This window comes from Rhinatrema bivittatum, chromosome 1, assembly GCF_901001135.1.
Source record: "Rhinatrema bivittatum chromosome 1, aRhiBiv1.1, whole genome shotgun sequence".
Taxonomy (NCBI): Eukaryota; Metazoa; Chordata; class Amphibia; order Gymnophiona; family Rhinatrematidae; genus Rhinatrema; species Rhinatrema bivittatum.
The window spans coordinates 299,441,526-299,461,169 of NC_042615.1; the positions used below are offsets into that span (position 1 = coordinate 299,441,526).

General features: G+C 41.4%; 1 protein-coding gene across 6 annotated transcripts in view; it reads right to left on the bottom strand.

Moving 5' to 3' along the window:
• Positions 1 to 2,772: 2,772 nt before the first annotated feature.
• AIMP1 (aminoacyl tRNA synthetase complex interacting multifunctional protein 1) overlaps positions 2,773 to 19,644 on the bottom strand; it is a 161,539-nt gene continuing 144,667 nt past the window's right edge. For all 6 annotated transcript variants that reach the window (XM_029596858.1, XM_029596856.1, XM_029596860.1 and 3 more), the window contains one exon: positions 2,773 to 3,034. In XM_029596858.1, coding sequence (XP_029452718.1) covers positions 2,868 to 3,034 — 167 coding nt within the window. In that variant the 3' untranslated portion in view covers positions 2,773 to 2,867. The remainder of the gene's footprint in view (positions 3,035 to 19,644) is intronic.

Genomic DNA, 19,644 nt, shown 5'->3' on the forward strand with positions numbered 1-19,644 from the left:
CTGTGCTGTTTTTAAACCCCTGCCACTCTTCTTTGTTCTGCTGGCTAGTCAGACGTGCCATGTGGTCCCATTATGATCTTGGTTTATTGTTCGGAGGTTGCTGTTGCGGCACATTCTATAAAAACCACAACATATGCATGAAAAAAACCCCAAGCATTCACAGCACTCATCTCATGACAAAATTATAAATGATTATATATTTGTGATCTGACTAGCACATAGACTCCTTTAAAGAGATGTATACCTTCAAAATAACATTTTCTGCCCAGCAATTATTCATTTTGTGCTGCTGGAACACATCAAAGGAAAATTAAAAAAAAAACTGGAGGAAATATTTACTATGGCCTCTACTCCATTAAATTCTGAGCTGTGCAAAAAACTTATTCAGAGGGTTATATCTGTATGGAACAGTGTGAAATAGCCCAAGCTGGCACAAATCTTTTTTCGCAGCCTGAGAAAAAAAAACTGCCAGAAATCAAATATCTCATATTTGGTCTATATGTAGCTCAGAAATTTTGCAGAAGAGTTTATTAGGAAATTAATTTTAATATTAATAGGATTCAAATATTTCATTAGAAAAATGTTGGTAAGTCAAACGATTTAGAATTAGTATTAAAATTGTGGCCATTGTAATATAAACAAAAAAGCCATATTTCATGAATTTCTAAAGTAAGTACAGAAAGGCCATACTAGATCAGGTTAGAAGTCTCAAACTTCCTGTGAACTAGCCACGGTCAGCAACCTGTCTCTGACCGTGGCTAGTTCACAAGTACCTGGAAGGATCCCAAAGAATAGTTACTCCCATTGATAAACAGTCTTTCCCAAATCTACATAGTTCATAATAAGTTTACGGACTTTTCTTCCAGGATCTTGTCTAAACTATTTTAAATTCAGCTATGAACTGCTTTCACCATATCCTCTGGCAACAAATTCCACAGTTTAAATGTTTATCTGATATGTTTTAAATGTGCTGCCTATTAGCTTCAAGGTGTATTCCCTAGCCCTGGTTCTTTTGGAAAGGGTTAATAACCGTTCCCGTTTACTCATTCCATGCAACTTACGATTTTATAGACCTCTGTCATATCTCCCCCTCAGTTATCTCTTCTTTAAGCTGAAGAACCCTAATTTGTTTAATCTTTCCTAGAGCTGTTCCATTCTCTTTATCATTTTGGTCACTTTTCTCTTACCTCTTCTAGATCAGATGTTTTCTGAACATGAATACTTCAAAAGCCATCTATACTAATTAAAAGTATGTTGGAAAAGAAAACTTTTTTTTCCCAACATTCAAACATCAAATGTGTTTTAGGAGCCAAATTGTTTATTTGATCCGTTTTAGATTCCAGATTTGCAGTAAGAAGACATTGTGAACATCTTTATAAGCTGCTGTCTTGACTGACAAAACAGTAAAACTTTTGATATGACACTGGTTTCATCCAAAATAATGAAATTCACTCTGCTATACTCTGAATTATTCGCATATGTTACTACCAGAAGGGCATTTTATACAGGTTTTATAACAATGCTTTGGTTACTAGGGAGGATAATTTTATAACTGTGCACAATCTGTACTTTCAACACACAGACTTTACTCGAATTTTCAAAGCAAACGTTTGTGCATAAGTTTGCTTTTAAAATTTGCAGATAATTGGCCTGATAATGCACAGGATAACTGGCAAAACGTTACACCTGTTTTTTGCAGGACATAATTTGTGGTTAAATTCACACTAAACTCCTTAAAATCAAAAAGTATGCACATAGGTTCCAACTGCATCCCACAAAATGCCTATCCACAGCTCGCGTAAAAGTATGTGCGACATCAGGTTATGCACATCATTTTGTGTGCTAGGGTTCAAATCTTGCTGTCACCGCTTGTGACCTTGGGCAAGTCACTTCACCCGCCATTGCCTAAGGTACAAATTTAGATTGTAAGCTCACCAGGATAGGGAAATACCTACAGTGCCTGAATGTGATCTGCTTTGAAAGGCGGAATATAAATCAAATGAACAGCTATATATGTGCATAAAAGATATTTGTATGCATGTAAATGGCTTGGAAAAGTCAGCCCCAAATGTACTCATTTTAGTAGGTGTATGTTGCTATGTTTTGTAAGTATTCTGGCTATTTTAGTCAACTCAGTGTGAAGCTCACTGGTACAGTCACACAAATAAAAAAAAAAAGGCATGTGTCTCATTGTACACAAGGTTCAGATCTTCAGAGGGATAGCTGTGTTAGTTTGGTGTAGCAAAAATACTAAGAGTCAGGTGGCACAATGTGGACTAACCAATGTATTAAGGCATGAGCCTTTGAGGATAGAGTCCACGTCATCAGATGGTTGGTCTATAAGGTGCCACCCGACTCGTTGTCATTACAGTACACAAAGTTCAAGGCCCTGTGAGTTTAGCCAGGACTGTGGTTCCTTTGGGTCTGCTCCCCACAAGTATGTGTATGAGAGTTCCGATAAAACCTATGCTTTAGATTCTCTAATGCGCTGCTTGATTTTGGTTTCCTAGTTGCACAATGTAATGTTTCACTTGCTGCTGATGCTCTTCACCTCAGTCTTTCTCTGAAAGCCACAGCCCAGGCTATCCTGACTGAAGACAAGGGAGCCCAAACTAAGAACCAAATCCAGATCTTCCAAGAAAAGCACAGACCCATTAAACTAGCCAATCTGACAAGTTAAATGAAAGGGACCAATCAATGTCTGAGCCAGAGAAACATTACAGAGTGAAGTGGGAGAGGGGCTTAATAAGAATGAACCACAGAGACTGCGAGGAAGATATGTCTCTCTCTCTTTATTGTGCTTGTTTTTATTTTCAACATAATCGATCTAAGACAGTTCCCCGCAATTCATCGCAGAGCAAACGGCTTTATTTAATTCCACTTCTGGACATGGTCTGTGCCTTGCAGACCCCTTTCCCTTCCACCTCAAATGGCACTCCTTTGTAGGTGGCAACACATTCATCATTGGTGTGGAGGTCAGTTTGGATCTGTTCCCATATTTTCTTCTTGGGATTCAGTTCTTTCTCAGGTTCCCCTGCAGAAAAATCAACTTTCAATTAACGGACAAAAAACAAACCAAGCACAATAAAAAAATATGAAAATACAAAAGAATCTGGATAGTTAAAATAAATTCCAACCATCAATTATCAAATGTCAAATCTTAAGGATGAGCTTTCAAGTGATCTGATTTTTCAAATTCGAGCTTGTAAACACAAACACATTTCAACAGTTTCACACAAATCACCATTCCCACAGCATACCACAAATTCACACAAGTACATGGAATATTCAATCTACAAATCGGGAAATGTGTTGATCCTCATCCGGTGGAAGAAATGCTCCAAAAAGAAATATGTGGCTGAGACTGACTAGGTCCTACAAACCAGGAGAAATCAATATGGATACACACCTTAAGGACGGTGCTTCCCCAAACCAGAATACTCTGTGTTAGTCCTTAAAAGGCAATTTTACAAATAGGAAAGGACAACATGGGAACTGAAATATATTCATCTATTCGAGTAATAAACCAAGAGACTGGAGCAATAGCTCATTATAGTAACTAACATTGTCTGCTCTCAGCTCCTACGAGGTGTTACCTTAGTGACCTGTTCACAATATTTCTAACACCTCCAGTAATTAAGCTTCCAATGATTGATTCCAATCGAATCTCCGCATCACACCTCCCAGAGACCTCTACTGTGGGAATTCCAATTGCACTACATACTCTAGATATAAACACACTGAGGTCCATATTCAGCCGCTGTGCAGCTCGACTAGTTATCTGGCTAACTAGTGCTGTATATTCAGTGGCATGGATATACTTGGCTATCTTAAAGTTAGCTGCATAAGGGCCCAAATTTTCATTTAGCCAGATAACTTCTCAGTCACATTTGAAGAGGAGACCTGTGTGGTCTCAAATGATCATGTACTAGAACATTTTTTTTTTTTTTGCTGGTGCTATAAAAGGTATTACCCACTTACAAACATTCTAAATAATCAATATGCATTTTAAAAATATCAAAATTATTTAGAGGTAATTTTGCATCATCACACGTTACACCAATTTTCAAAGCAGACTTACACCCATAAATGCACTTTGAAAATTATTCCACCAAATCTAACCACACACAATTACACATGCTAAAATGTATGCAGACATTTTTTAGGAAAATGTGAATGTATACTTTTTAAAATATAAAGTATGTATGTAAGTGCAAATCTCTCCCCGATTCTTCCCCCCAAAACACCGCTGTTCAGTCTAGGTAATCTTATGCATAAGCATAAATTTATCCACATATCAGGCAGGCAATTTTTAGAAAGCTCATTTCTGCAGGGAAAACACTTTTTTACCCACAGAAATATTTCTGAAAATTACTCCCCCTACTAGCAAGCTGTGTTCCTAACTACAGGTTACCTGGAACATTCAGAGTCCACAAAGGCTTAGAAGGTGAATACATTGTTTGGTTTTATTTCAAAAATGTTGTTCTTTAGGTATTTCTCATAGATTCCCCAGTACTCAAAACCACCAAATCTTATTTAAAATACTACAAATGATTTTGCCTATGCACTTGAAAAACTAGTGAGGTCCATTCAGACACAACCAACTTTGTTTTTCCATAAGGAGTTAAATTGCATAACACCTAGTTTTCCAATCAAACTTATACTTCTGGCTCCAGAGATAACTCAGTTTCTTGTTTTGTGAGTGACCTATAGGCCAAGGTGTGTTCAAAGTTCACCCTAACCTCAGGTTTGTTATGCTGTGCTTAGAAGCAAATTGTCTTTTTGCAGGATCAAAACCTTGTGTTTTTGACTCTAATCTCATCTGACCCTGTGTTATCACTTCCCTCTCAAATTTACATTATCACATCTCCTTGAGTGTTTAAACACATTGGAAGATATCAACAAAAGCTTCAGGATCACCTTCCTGATTCTAGGAAACCAAGACATCATCTCTTTGACCACTCAAAAAAGGTGTCACAAGTATGGGTAGCTTTGCCCCATTAGTAGATGCAAGTAAGGAGAAACAAGAAAGATGAGGAATTTATATAGAAAGATTATGATTTTAGCCACAATGAACATCACCTCAATAATGAGTACTTCTGATTGCTTCTATGCCATGTGTTAAAAGGGGATAATGTAGTCTGTTTCTGCCTGCACTTTCCAGGGAATGGGTGGGAATCCGTTCCTATTTCTGGCTTGGCAAAGCTGTGCCATGCAGTTCTTACTCCAGGGGGAATTCTGTGCTACTGCGGAGCGCAGAATTTCCCTCTTGCGCAGAATTTCCATTTTCTGCACAAAAATTCTAGTTTCTGCGCAGAATTTGGAGCAGGCCCCAGTATGCCACAAGCGGATTACATCTCGCTGCGGCTAAGATTGAGAAGACCTCACTGTGGTGCGAGTGGAGCCCATCCAGCTCATGGCAGATAAAGAGCAGGCTCTGGCATGGCATGCTGCATTGCGGTGAAAAAGAGAATGTCCTGGCATGCTGCAACACGGTGAAGAGGAAGGCGGCCCCGGCATGCCATGAACGGAGCGCATCCTATTCATGGTGAAGATGGTGCAGGTCCCGGTGTGCTGCGAGTGGACCCCATCTCGCTTGCAGTGAAGATGGAGAGGCAAGTCACGGCGTGCCATGAGCAGAGTAGACCCTGGTGAGAGTGTGTGTAGAGGTTGTGTGAGAGACTGCGAGGCTGTGTGTAGGGTGTGTGCGTGTGTGTGTGTGTGTGTGCACCAGAGGGAGGGAGTCTTTGTGAGGAGATTGTGAAGGAATGTGTATATGTGTAAGAGATTGAGAGCTGGTGTGCGTGAAAAATGGGAATGTGTGTCTGTGAGGGTTGGAGGGTGCTTGTTTGTGCGAGAAGGAGCCTGTGTGAAAGGGTGCATGTGTATATGTGTGTGTGTGTATGTGTGAGGGGGAGCCTGTGTGTAGGGGTATGTGAGAGAGAGATAGGTAACCTGTGTGAGGGTATATGCATGAGAGAGAAAGACAGCCTGTGTGAGGGGCTGTGAGTGTGCAAGAGAGAGAGAGGATGACTATATGAAGGGGTGTGTATGTGCACGAGAGAGAGGGAAGCCTGCGTATGAGAGAGAGGGGCAGTACTAAGAAAGGATTCAAACTCTTGGAGTGGAGAAAGAGTTGAAGGGTTTGAGCCTAGTGGGGGAAGGGGAAATATAGTGGATGGAGAAGAAGTTGGGGGCCCTGAGAAGGCAAAGTGAAAGGAGACTGGCCAGGGGAGCAGGGAGAGAGGGTGGAAGGGACATTCTTACAATGGGGCCGATGCAATACAGTGCACTCAGCCAAGCGCACTGTTTAACCCACTGTCGGACGCGGGTTAAGTAGGCGCTAATCCACCCCCTAATGCAATAGGGGGATTAGCGCCTATTTAACCCGCCTCTGACGCGGAATGAATGGGTTAGCGCTCATCACATGCAAATGCACGTGAATGAGGCTATTACTCAATCACTCCAAATGCAAAAAAATAATAAATGTGCGTCTCAGACGGAGCAGGCGTTAATAGCTGAAGGCACTGAAAAAAGTACAGAAAAGCAAAAAAACTGCTTTTCTGTACTTTTTTTTAAAGTAAAAAAGAAAAAAAACCCTCTTCCAGCCGCTTTGAAGACAGACGCTGATATGCTTGGTGTCGGTTTTCATAACCGGCTGACTGCAGTTATGAAAACCGATGCCGAGTTTATTGGTGTCGGTGTTCATAACCGGCAGACTGCCGGTAACCGCGGGGTCACATTGGCAAGGAGGCGCTAAGGTCACGACAAGCGACCCTAGCGCCTCCTTGCTAGCGCGACCCCCTAATTTGCGTATTGCATGGCACCTCCCTTGTGGGCGCCATGCGTGCATTAAGAAAGCGGGCGCTGAAAAGTCAGCACCCGTTTTCCACGAATAATATTGCATCAGCCCCAATGTACTTCAGGGAAATTTCTGCTCAAAATATTTAAAACTCTGCATTTTTAAGTAAAAACTTTTTTCTGTATTACATTTTAAATTAATTACTTAAAGATTATCATGTATATTGTGTTATTTTCACCAATATAAAGTATGCAGAATTTTCAATTTGTTTTGCATGGAATTCTCCCAGAAGTAAGTTCTACATACAGGCAACTGTCACCCAACAGCTGTACCTCATTTTGAAGCTTGATAAGACATTCTTGAATAAAGCTACTATGCTTTTGCTCCGAGCAGTGGATATTTGAAGGTATTTTGTCATACCCTTCTTTAACGTATTGCTTATGTTTGGGTGTATTATTTGCTCCTATTTTTTTGCTGTTTGCATTTCATTATGCCATTAGATTTTTTTTTTAAAGTTCAGAGAATCAAGAAAGTGGTGCTGCATATCTGCAGAAAAGATCAGACTATTTTTCATAGACGATAGTAATGATTCATCATTTGAGGGATAATTGCTCTTAACCTGAAGTTCACATTTCCCATGAAAGTTCATCCAGTGATGATGGGGAGGAGTTGGTGGTGCCAGCAACCAAGATGCAAATCCTCCAGTGGTACAGGGAGGAGACGTATCCTGCACATGGTAGAGGTAGACCTAGAGCTTCACAGTTCAAGAAACCACAGCCATCAGCCTCTTGAGAACATCCCAATGCTACCATCATGAAAGGGAAAATGACAGATTGTAGCGAAAACTCCAGGGCAGGAGTATAGCAAAATGGCAACCAAAGACATTGTGCATGAATAAGATGGGTCAACACAAGCAAGCTAGAGACGCAATCTCTCAAACTTTTGCCCTATTTATGCCTTTCAATATTGTGTCAATAACAGAGAAACAGAGACAGAGCATAAGTTCAGAAAGCTGAAGGAAAGTCATTCTGATAACAAAAGCATGGAAGGAGCTGGATAATACTGTACTGAAGGCATACAAAGGCCTCATCATTTTGATTGTCATTTTCCATGGAAGCCATGAAACCCTGAAAGAGTTGTGGTCTCCATGAACAGTGCATTCTTGTTTTTGTACCACAATGAGTCTGGAAAGATTCTAACAAATAGCATTGCACAAGCATTTTGATAAAAATGTTAGGCACGGAGAAAGGAGACCTGTTAACAAGTTTGCTGTCTGGACACTGTGGAGAAACTTAAAAAATAGTATGTGCCAAGGATGCACCTGACTGTGGACAAGCAATTGGCAGCTTTCAGGAGCTAATGTCCTTTTACAAAATATATGCACAGCAAACCTCAAAATATGGCCTCAAGAATTGTACCCTTTGAATGGGGATATCTACTAGGGCATACAAGCTGGAGATGAATCGTACAGTTAGGTAGCCATGTTGCGTTGGCTCTGGTACAAATCAGGAATGAATGCTGTGGGTCATAACTTTTTAACCAGCACAGGTCTAGCAGAAAAATAGCTAAGTAAAAATCTGACCTTCTTGGGTACCATCAGGAGTAATAGATGACATTCCAAAAGAAATGCAGCCTGATCCCAAAAGAGAAATTCTCATCCATCTCTGCTTTTGCTGGGGATCTCACTTTAGTTTCTTATGTCCCAGGAAGTTGTAAAGCAGTAATGTTCCTATCAACAATGCACTATACCATGACAGTAGTTAGAGAGAAAAGAAGACCACTTATTTTGAATTACAACAAAACCAAAGGTGGGATAGACCATTCGGACCACTTAGTACGTTAAGACAACTTGGAAAGGCAAATCAAACAGGTGGCCAATGACAATGCTTTTCAATTTGATTGCTGTTTGGATGAGAAATCCCACTCCTTGGAACAGCAGATTACCTCGAGAAAAAGAGCACCGGTACCTTACTCAGCTGGAAGAGCACTTGAGAAATGTACTGGTCAAACTAAGACTACAAAATACCAATTATCTGACCAGACCAAGAAGAACTGTACTGATCGCAATGAACTCCAAAATCTCAGTATTCACCACTGCACTGCTGAAGAAAAAAAAGGCACGCTGAGTTGTCTGTCCCATGGCAACAGACTGCAAATCATGAAGATGTTATGAGGACTGGAAAAGGTTTGTGTGTTGAGAGCACAGGATCCGGGAAACTATAGATCTTGGAATCTATTCTAAAGAACAAAATCATGGAACATATAGACATGGTTTAATGGGACACAGCCAGCATGGATTTACCCAAGAGAAGTCTTGCCTCACAAATCTGCTACAGTTTTTTTGAAGGGGTTAATAAACATGTGGATAAATGTGAGCTGGTAGATGTGGTGTATTTGGATTTTCAGAAGGCATTTGAAAAAGTTCCCCATGAGAGGCTTCTAAGAAAATTAAAAAGTCATGGGATAGGAGGCGATGTACTTTTGTGGATTGGAAACTGGTTAAAACACAGCAAGGATGAAATGGTCAGTTTTTTTTAGTGGAGAGCGGTAAATAGTGGAGTGCCTCAGGGATCTGTATTTGGTCTGGTGCTTTTTAATATCTTTATAAATGATCTGGAAAAGGAAATGGCGAGTGAAGTGATCAAATTTGCAGATGACACAAAATTATTCAGAGTAGTTAAATCACAAGCGGATAGTGATATACTGAAGGAGGATCCTGCGAGATTGGAAGATTGGGCATCCAAATGGCAGATGAAATTTAATATGGACAAGTGCAAAGTGATACGTATAGGGAAAAATAACCCATGCTGTATTTACATGAAGTTAGGTTTCATGTTAGAGTTACCATCCAGGAAAAAGATCTAGGCATCATAGTGGACATTCATTGAAACTGTCGGCTCAATGTGCTGCAGAGGTCAAAAAAGCAAACAGAATGTTAGGCATTATTAGGAAGGGAATGGCGAATAAAATGGAGAATATCTTAATGCCTTGTATCGCTTCTTGGTGAGACCACACTTTGAGTACTGTGTTTAATTCTCAAAAAAGATAGAGATGCACTGGAGAAGGTACAGAGAAAGGCGACTAAATGATAAAAAGGATGGAATGGCTCCCCTATGCGGAAAGGCTAAAGAGGTTAGGACTGTTCAGCCTGAAAAAGACACAGCTGAGGGAGGATGTGATGGAGATCTACAAAATCATGAGGGGACTAGAATGGGTAAATGTAAACCAATTATTTACTCTTTCAGATAATAGAAGGACTAGGGGGCACCCCAAGAAGTTAGCAAGTAGCTCATTTAAAACAAATTGGACAAAATTATTTTTTCACTCAGCGCACAATTAAGTTCTGGAATTCATTGTCAGAGGATGTGATTAAGGCAGTTAGCTTAGCTGAGTTTATAAAAGGTTTGGACAAGCTCCTGGAGAGGAAGTCCATAAAACTTTATTAGTCAAGTGGACACAGAGGTAGATTTTAAAAGTCACATGATGCATCCATGTGTGCGCAGTCCCCAGTGCGCACACATGGACGCGCCGATTTTATAACATGCGCATGTTGCCTCGTGTGTGTTATAAAATACAATACCCGTGCGTACATGCACACCCGATTTTATATCGGCGTGCGCATGTGTGGGCGGGTTGCAACTCGTGCGCACGAGAGGGAGTGATTAAAAAAAAAAAAGTGCGCTGATGCGAACGGCCTTTTCCCAGTTCCCTCCCAGTCTGCTCCAATTAAGGAGAGGACTGGAAGGGAACTTCCCTAACCTCTTACCTACTCTTCCTCCCTTTTCCCTTCTCCTCCCCGACCCCTAAAACCCCTCTTCCTACCTTTTTTTTTTTTAATTTTGGAATTTGCTTCATCTTATGAGATGAAGTAAGTTCCATGTGTCAGATGACTGCCGGCTTGCACTTCCCTGGGACAGGGCCTAATGGCCGCTGTCCTGGCTGGACCCTGCCCATTATACTGAGCCCGGCACCTCTGCGCGTATTGGGAGATAAGTGCGTGGCTGGGCTATTTTTAAAATGCGCTCAGCATGCGCACGGCCACGCACGTAACCCCCAGTTTTTGTGTGCGCCAGGCTTTTAAAATTTGGCCTTTAGGGAATAGCCACTGCTTATTACCAGCATTAGTAGCATGGGATCTACTTAATGTTTGGGTACATGGCAAGTACAGTTCTTGTATCCTGGATTGTCCATTGTTGTAAACAAGAAGCTGGGCTTGATAAATCCTCAGTATGACCCAGTACGGCAACTCATAATTTTAATTACCTTGAAATTCTGTTCCAGTTGTGTTCAATGAAAAAATGAATATATGAATCAATGAAAAGTTTAATCCTGACAAAAAGTTTACTTCCCTATGTTTATAAAAATAAAAATGTGTTTTTATGGTGGATAACAATAAAAATAGGGATAGGTATTCAAAAGCTAGCCGGTCATTTAAGTTAGGTGGATAGAGATACCTGGCTAACTTAGATGGGATATTCTGTAGCACGGCCCTGCTGCATATCCCCATAGAAATCGCTACTTAGATGGGTCAGTCTTATCCGTCTAAGTTTAGACCTGTTATTGAGCTGGTCTAACTTAGCCAAATAAGTTATTTGTCTAAGGCTGAATATTGTTACTTAGCCGGATAACTTATCTGGCTAAGTGGCACCGTCCTGATTTGTCCATTGCCCGCCCATAACTTATCCAGCTAACCAGGTAACTGACTTATCCGGCAATCTAGCAGCTGCTGAATATAACTGGATATTTAGCGGCTGCTAGACATCCGGATAATTCCTACCTATCTGGCGTCTGAATATTGACCTCATGATTTTTTAGAACATTTCTTTTTAATACATACAAAGTTTAATGTTAACAAAAAAAACATGTTTTTCCACAGTTATTTTGTACTATTTATTAGGTGTTTGGGTTGGGGTCCAAAAAATCCTAGAATAGCACCAAAGTTGATTTATACTATTTATTAGGTATTTGGGTTGGGGCCCAAAGGATCCTAGAATAGCAGCGAATGTTCCCCAAACAGTATTAACAGCTTCCATGCAATTAGGGTTAAAAGAAATTGCAGACAATTATTGGTCAAGGGTTTTTAAAAGGGCATTAAGTATCAGGAATCGCAGGCCTCAAACTTTATTTTTTTTTATTGCTTGATAAGCAGATGCAAAAACTAAAACCATTAGTTCTCTCGTTTACAAAGCATAAGTTATCCAGGGATGCAAACACATACAGAAGAGCATGACTGAAATAGAATAAATTAGATTTCTAACACAGAACTGAAAAGACAGTGAAGAACAGAAACATGTAGGACTTCCTCAAAAGGGTTTTCAATTTAAACCTGGACCTGAATCCCTTGTTTTGCAGTTGTTCCTAAAATGAAGTGATAAGATGACTGATCTGCACCAGAGCAGGCTCTTGCTTAATATGTTCTGGACCACAATGGGCCACATGTAATAAACATCTTCCCCATGGACAGAAATTCTACACTATCTCTTGCTCTATACTCTGTGATCTAATTATTTGCAGGGGCAACAGATTCCCTACGCCACAAATATCCCTTTGCAATGGAAAAACATACAGTTCTATCTTTGAATTTAATAGGAATGCAGATTCCCCCAAAGTAAAATAAGAACCTTTCCCTAGCTGTCGTTTTGCCAGAAAGGTTTTGGTTGGACTACTTGATTTGGGAATTTTTATATGTGCATGTCCCAACATTTCTTGATAGTACTTATAAGAAAAAATAAATAAAAATGATCCTCAGCTGAAAACTGTAATGGAGCCCATTTCTACTGTGGTTCAAAGTTCTTAAGTTTAACTCTTGAGTTAACAACCTATTCCTTTGTTGACTCTGGAACAATTTGCCCTCCACTCAACCATGCTCAGCCAGGGTACAGTGGGAATACTGATGAATACTGGCAAATAAAGAGAATAGTCTGAAATTGTAACTCCCTGTTACCTCCAAAATATTATTGAAAGAGAAATTAATAAGAAAAAGGTGAAGTAAAAAAAATATATGCATACACCTTCTGGATCTTGTTAAGAAATGGGTTCTGTGCTTTAGATTACTACTGGAACCATTTTTAAAGCTTTGAAAGAGCTCTGTGCTATGCATTGCTTTGTAACTTTCGGGGCAGCAATTCCTCTCCAATTTCAATCAAACAGCTCATTTAGAAGATACCTAGGAAGACATTTTTAACAAGGCACCCAACTGCAAAGGTATGAGCGCTCCTGAAAGCCCACACACGGCACCGTGATTTACAAACATGAGGCACTTATACACACTGAGGGGGTTATTTTTCGCATGCAATAGCAAGCGGGGGGGGGGGGGGGGGGGTCGGAGCCGGGGCAGCGAGGGGAGGAGTCAGGGCGGCGAGGAGGCAGACCCAGCGCTATCTTCGCTGGCGGCGATAAGGTAAGCCACGTTATCGCCGCCAGTAGCGCGCCCAATAGCACCACTTTTCACGGTGGTGCTATTGGGTGCGAAAGCCGGCAGCGATAACACCTTGGTGGTGCAATAGCTGCCGGCTTTCCCAGGCCCGCCCCCCCTTCGCCCCCCCCCCCCCCCCGTTACCGCTGGATTCACCATTCTATGTGAGAATGGAGAATCCAGGCCTGAATTTGAAAATTGGGTTGTTATCTGAGCAAATGTAAGCAAAGTGAAATATGGGGGAAGGGGATGGGGTGAGTGTGCACTTTACTGGGCATGTCACCGACATGTGTACCTTTTGACAATGTGAGTAAGGTATGTACGGACATCTAATACATGCCCACTAATGCTGCCCTCCCCAAAATGCCACTTTTTTATGCAGACAAGTTTGCGCTCGCTATGAAATAATATGTGTGCTTTCGGCAGCTGAAAACCCACTTACCTGAACATGACCGACTTATGAGGGTTAACTCTATTCTGCCTCCAAAACAAGTGACTAAGCCATCAAAAACATAACTACTAATGCATGGGGTGACTGCAATGGAAGAAGAAGATTTGGCCCATAGACTACTGAATCCCATGGGAAATTACAAAATGAAAAAAAAAAAAACCCAAAACCCCACAGTGTGTGTACATGTCAGAGGGGAGTCAATGAAGATGGACAGTGATGAACAGGGGCATGATGGAAGAGGGGAAGGAGATTCTAGGAATAGCACACAGTAGGGAATTCAAATATACAGAAAACGAGAATAAATATAAAGGAAAATATGGAACAGAGAGAGATGTCTGAAAACACAGAGGGACATTAAATGACTTGCGTGGGGGGGGGGGGGGGGGGCACTAACATGAGTTAATCCTGATTGACTCCAGGTTTCACAAGGCTGTTGCCAAACTACTCTCCTACACTGCCAGCCCTAACAAGAGTATGAGATGAAGCTTGCAGTACGATTGCTCCTTTGTGCCTGCCAAAACACCGAGCACACATCTGAACCTTGGACGGCAAGAAGCTTGATCATAGTTTGAGAAGCAGGTGCTAGGACTTGCGAAAGCAGAGATGTTGCTTGCTGGGCAGACTGGAAGGACCATTTGGTCCTTTTCTGCCGTCGTTGCTGTGTTTCTAAGTTGGTGAGGAACTCTCGTGGCACAGAAAGATCAGCAAGAGCGTTTGGTTCAAAGAACAAAAGTACTGTTAAAAAAAAATTAGACAACCCTATCATCAGAAGAAATCCTAGTGATGGAAAAAAAAAAAAAAAGAAAACCGGGCTGAACCGTGGCAGGCCCTACTGCAATTTGCCAATACCAGCAGCGGGTGTGGGCAACATGGAAAGCTGTCTTTCTTTTTCTTGGCCCTGGAGAGAATGAGGAGAAGCATGAGACAGGAAAAGGAGATAAATGGACATGAAAATCTGATGAGCAGAAGAAAAAAAATAAAGCTGTTTGTCAGCTAGCCCAGCACTTCACACAGCACGCCTCGGTAGCTCTGAACTTCCTCTGCAACTGCTTAATCATCTGCTCGAGCTCTGGCAATTTTCAGCCCCTAAGTCAGTATTTCAATCATAAATCTTTCAAAATATATTTCTGGTGGTTATGGATCATTTCCATTCTACTGCAAGTTGAGAAAGTTTTCATGCTATGGTTGCTACATCAGAGAGGCTGAGAATTTACTGGAAACTGTCTGCTTATTACATAAGACTGTCTAGTATGAACTCCTGTTGAGTCTTAATTATTAATAAATGTAATGTCTTAATGCAGTAACATTTTTATCTTTGGGTGCTATTAATATCAGTCCTGTCTATTTTTTTTTTTTTGGGGGGGGGGAGGCCTTATGTCCCTAAAAGTGTTGGAGCACAGCAAAGGCATACAATTTATAAATAAATAACTTAAAATGGGTCCAAATAATAGTTTTTAGTGATTGTTCTGGTGTCCATTCATTTTTGTGAGCAAAATTAGCAAGTGCTGTGCAGACTGGAGGACAACCATGGATCAGTGTATGAAGTGCTATTTTTAGTTTACAATTGAAATGCACTTACGTTTAATCAGCCTATCATCCATGGGATCTTACAGCAGATGAGGCAAGCCACTCACACTGCCCTACCAACAAAACCTAGAGGAGAGCAGGCTTCCTCAAGGGAAAGACACAAATCCAGGATTTCAAGATTACTTAAAATACATCAGGGAGGAGGGACCCGGTGAGAGGACGTACCCACATCTCTGGGCTGGTCGTGCAGAGAAGAGACTTCGCCCCTGAGCTGATATCAGCAACACGATTCTGCTCAAATAACAGCGTGCCTATGGTGCGCTGTCGTTGGCGCACAGCCCAAGACTCACGTCAAAGAGGCACGCCCCTTGTGAGCCCCTTGGAGAGCCTTGTGGGAGCCGTGTAAGCTGAGGACAGCCTGGAATATCGTTGATATTGTGAACATCTTTACCAGCACTGAACAAATTGTAAGTCTCAACGAATATGGGGAAAGAATGGAAGGGGAAGAATATTCTCCTTCCTAGTGCAGCGGCAGTTGCTTCTCTTGGACCCATAAGATTCTTGGGTTGTTTCTCCTATAACTTCATCTGTCTGGTAAGCTCTAGGAGGGATTTTAATTGAAATCTCCTCACTGTCAGCTCCGAACAATGATTATGAGTTGAGCCCCGAAAACTGGATCCCCCCATACCAATTATTTTTGTCGATCCTGTGAACTCTCATTTGTTTCAATGTGGTGACTGTGATGCTACAGGTGCAAATATGAGTAGCCAAATTGATGGGGTTGTACTTCAGCAGGAGGTGCTGGACTCTCCTCAACTCCCAACAGTACTTTAGAGTACTTTAGTTGGTGAGATTAATTTAACAACTGAGGAGAATGTCTCAAATAGATCTTGTCTCCCTTTCTGATCTTATTCCTGTGACTTTTCTGAGTTTACAAGCCGATAGGACTACAGTTAGAAGGAAGGTGACATTATAACATTTAGGAGGTTCCTTATATTGTATGGCGGGTATCTTACAGGGCTATGTGACGCAATTATGTAAATTTTCGTCAGATGCCTCAGTTAAGATAGAGGCTCAAGCTTCTTGTTTGGTTAATCACACCACCAAGTTAGATCTCCTCTCTACACTGTTAGCTGAATTACAGACTTCCAATGGATTCCTGACTAAAAATAACACATCTCTGTGTTTTAACCCGGAACTGTTTGAAAATGTTAATCGTTATAAGAATTTATGTTTTTTAAATTTTCCCAGGAGTAGAAGTATTTCACCTTATGAGATGGTTAAAAAATATTTCATTGAAAATTTAAAAATTTCATCTCAGAGGAAGTGACGTCAGACTCAGCATGTGGCCACCTGACTCTTCAGCTCCATGTGGCTGAGGAATAAAAGTGGTGAATTATTTAAGCACACGACCCTCCCAAACTATAATTTCACGTATAAAATTCCCGGGATGACGATGGATACCCGCCAGCGAACGGTTGATTTGGCTGAATTTTCTTACAGCGGCACCACCGCGCACACTAAACTGGCAGCCTCCGGGGAAGAGGAAGAAATAGCACAGGGTACTCCTGTAAGTACCGAGGCCCTAGCGGAAACAGGAGCAGAGGCCGGTCCAACATGGCAAGAATTTCAAACCTGGTTCAAGGACATTAAAACAGAAATTACTGCAGCTCTTAAAGTGGAAATCCAGGAAGCGATTGGGGACCTGCGCAAGGAGGTGGAAGACCTAGGAGACCGGGTTCAAGAATTGGAACAGGTTACAGAGGACCAGGCCTCTGCGATGACGCAGCAGTCAAAAGATATACAAACTTTAAAACAAACGACGGAGAATTTGGTCTCTAAATTAGAGGACTTGGAAAACAGGAACAGACAAAATAACCTCAGAATCAGAGGAGTGCCGGAAGAAGAGGGAACGACGGATTATGTTTTATTGGTTCAGGACATTTGCAAAGCCATATTGAATTCTAACCCCACCAAACTGTTTGACAAGGGGATCATGATAGACCATGCTCATCGTTCGCTGCGGAAGCCTAATAATAATCAACCTAGAGACATCATTGCAGGTCTGCACAATTACCCTAAAAAGGAGGCAATCATGAATAAGGCGAGATCATTGGGGAACATTTTGTGGAAAGGTGCAAATATACAAATTTACAACGATTTATCAGCTACAACTCTGCAGCAACGCAAAGCCATGAAATATATTACAGTGACGCTGAGGGCAGAAACTGTCTATCTTTTAACATCAGTGGCCATTCCAGTACTGCGAGATCCACCAACATGGCAGAAAAATTTCTTTGGCAGAAGGGCATCGAACTCAAGACACAATCTGATGCGGGGTTACCCACAGCGAATAAGGAGACTGCGCGTTGGCAGAGGGCTGGCAAAGGCAGCAAGCAGCTAAGGAGGCACTCTGGAAGTAGCACTCAGGATGGGAACAATAACATCTGAATTCGATGGAAGAACTCTCGCTACTGGTTTGGACTCTGATTAACTGAACAGGTTGTAGAGCCCGCTGGAACATTACTTGATATGAAAATCACCATGTTGGGCTGGTGCTGTTACAGCCCTCTTTAATTGCGGGTTTAGTTAATGTTGGGAGCCTGGGGTAGTCATGCAATGCTGCCTGGGAGGGTAGCAAGGGGGAGAATTGTGGTTTATGGTCTGATATACCACTTTATAAGCTTAGCATCATCTAAGCCTCATGGGGCGACTTCATTCCTTCCTTCCAGATAGGGTGAAGATGGATACACCTCACTATTGGTTGTGTATGGGGGGCTGGGAAGTTTATAGGGAAATGGCACAGGGGAGCTGGGCTAATGAGCACACACTTTATGGTAATCATCAGGCTGTAGAACTGACCTCAGGGTTATTGCTATATAGTATAATATATAGTATAATCAAACCCCTCCAAATGCTGCAAAACGCAGCTGCTAGAATCCTCACAAACTCCCACAGAATAGATCATATTACACCAATCCTTAGAGACCTCCACTGGCTTCCTATCTCTGCCAGAATACACCACAAGACCCTCACTATTATCCATAAAACACTTCATAACCAAAATACTCATTGGTTTAAAGACTCCCTGCACTATCACATTTCAAACAAACCGACCAGAGCGGCCTACAAAGGAAACCTATCACTACCCTCTCACAAACTCACTCGCCATATCTCCACTAAAGATCGCGCTTTTTCCATAGGGGGACCTACACTATGGAACTCAATGCCAGCAGAACTATGCCAAGAACACTGCACTAAAACTTTAAAAAAAACCCTAAAAACCTAGTTATTTAAAAGGGCCTATGTTTAGCAATTACCTCCTACCACCATTGCCCAATCATCTTTCTCCCTTCCCCCGCCAATGAAATCCACGGACACTTAGCTGTTTTGCCTTGAGTTAACCCCCTGAACTAGAGCTGCAACTTCAGAAACCTTGTAAATTAGTTATATGATTTTTTGTTAACCTTTCTATCTACCTGCGTGACCCTTTATCCTTCCACTTATCTCCCATCTTGTTCCTTCGCCGCCCTGTTTCATGTAACTTACTTTTCATTTTCTAATTCTTTTGTTATAACCCTGTTACATGTAAACCAATGTGATATGCAAATGAATGTCAGTATAAAAATGTTTTTAAATACATAAATAAAATAAATAAATATAATCTGCATCCCCAGAAGAGGCAATTGTTGTTTGAGGAAGCTAAGACACTTATTGCTTCTATATTTTTTTTATATAAGAGACTCATTTAATTAGAAAAGATGAGCGTCTCTTACGGGACAGGGAATATCCGCAAATCTTCCTGGCCTCAAATTCTGAGGAAAAGAAGAAAGGTGGAGTGGGTATTATGTTTTCCAAGGATTTACGAGTTGAAATTATGGCCTGTAGGAGGGATAAGGGAGGGTGCTATTTGGCCCTGGTGGCTCAATTAGATACCGTTCTAGTGACACTAATCAATGTCTATGCTCCAAACGTTAATCAGGGAAAATTCTTCGCACAAGTTGAACAATCATTAAGTGATTTTACTCAAAGTCAGGTATTGGTGGGAGGGGACTTTAATACCATTTTGAATCCCAGAGTGGATCATAGCAACCCACCTAGGGGTGGCCTAAAATAGCATAGACAACACTTAAAGGCTCTCATGGAAACATGGGGAGTGCATGATATATGGCGCCTCCAAAATCCTTCTGAGAGGGACTTTACTTTTTACTCCAGGGTCCACGGATCATATTCTCGCATTAATATGTGGTTAGGCAGTAAGCAGTGGTATGCAGGGTGCAAGAGGGCGAAGATCGGTTCTATAACGTGGTCGGACCATGCTCCCATCCTGGGTTCCTTTTGTCTGCAATCAGATGAGCATGGGATCAAGTATTGGAGACTGAACAACACATTGCTTTCGGATAAGCAGTTCAGTGAGGCCATACGAGAAGATATTAAGGAATATTTTCT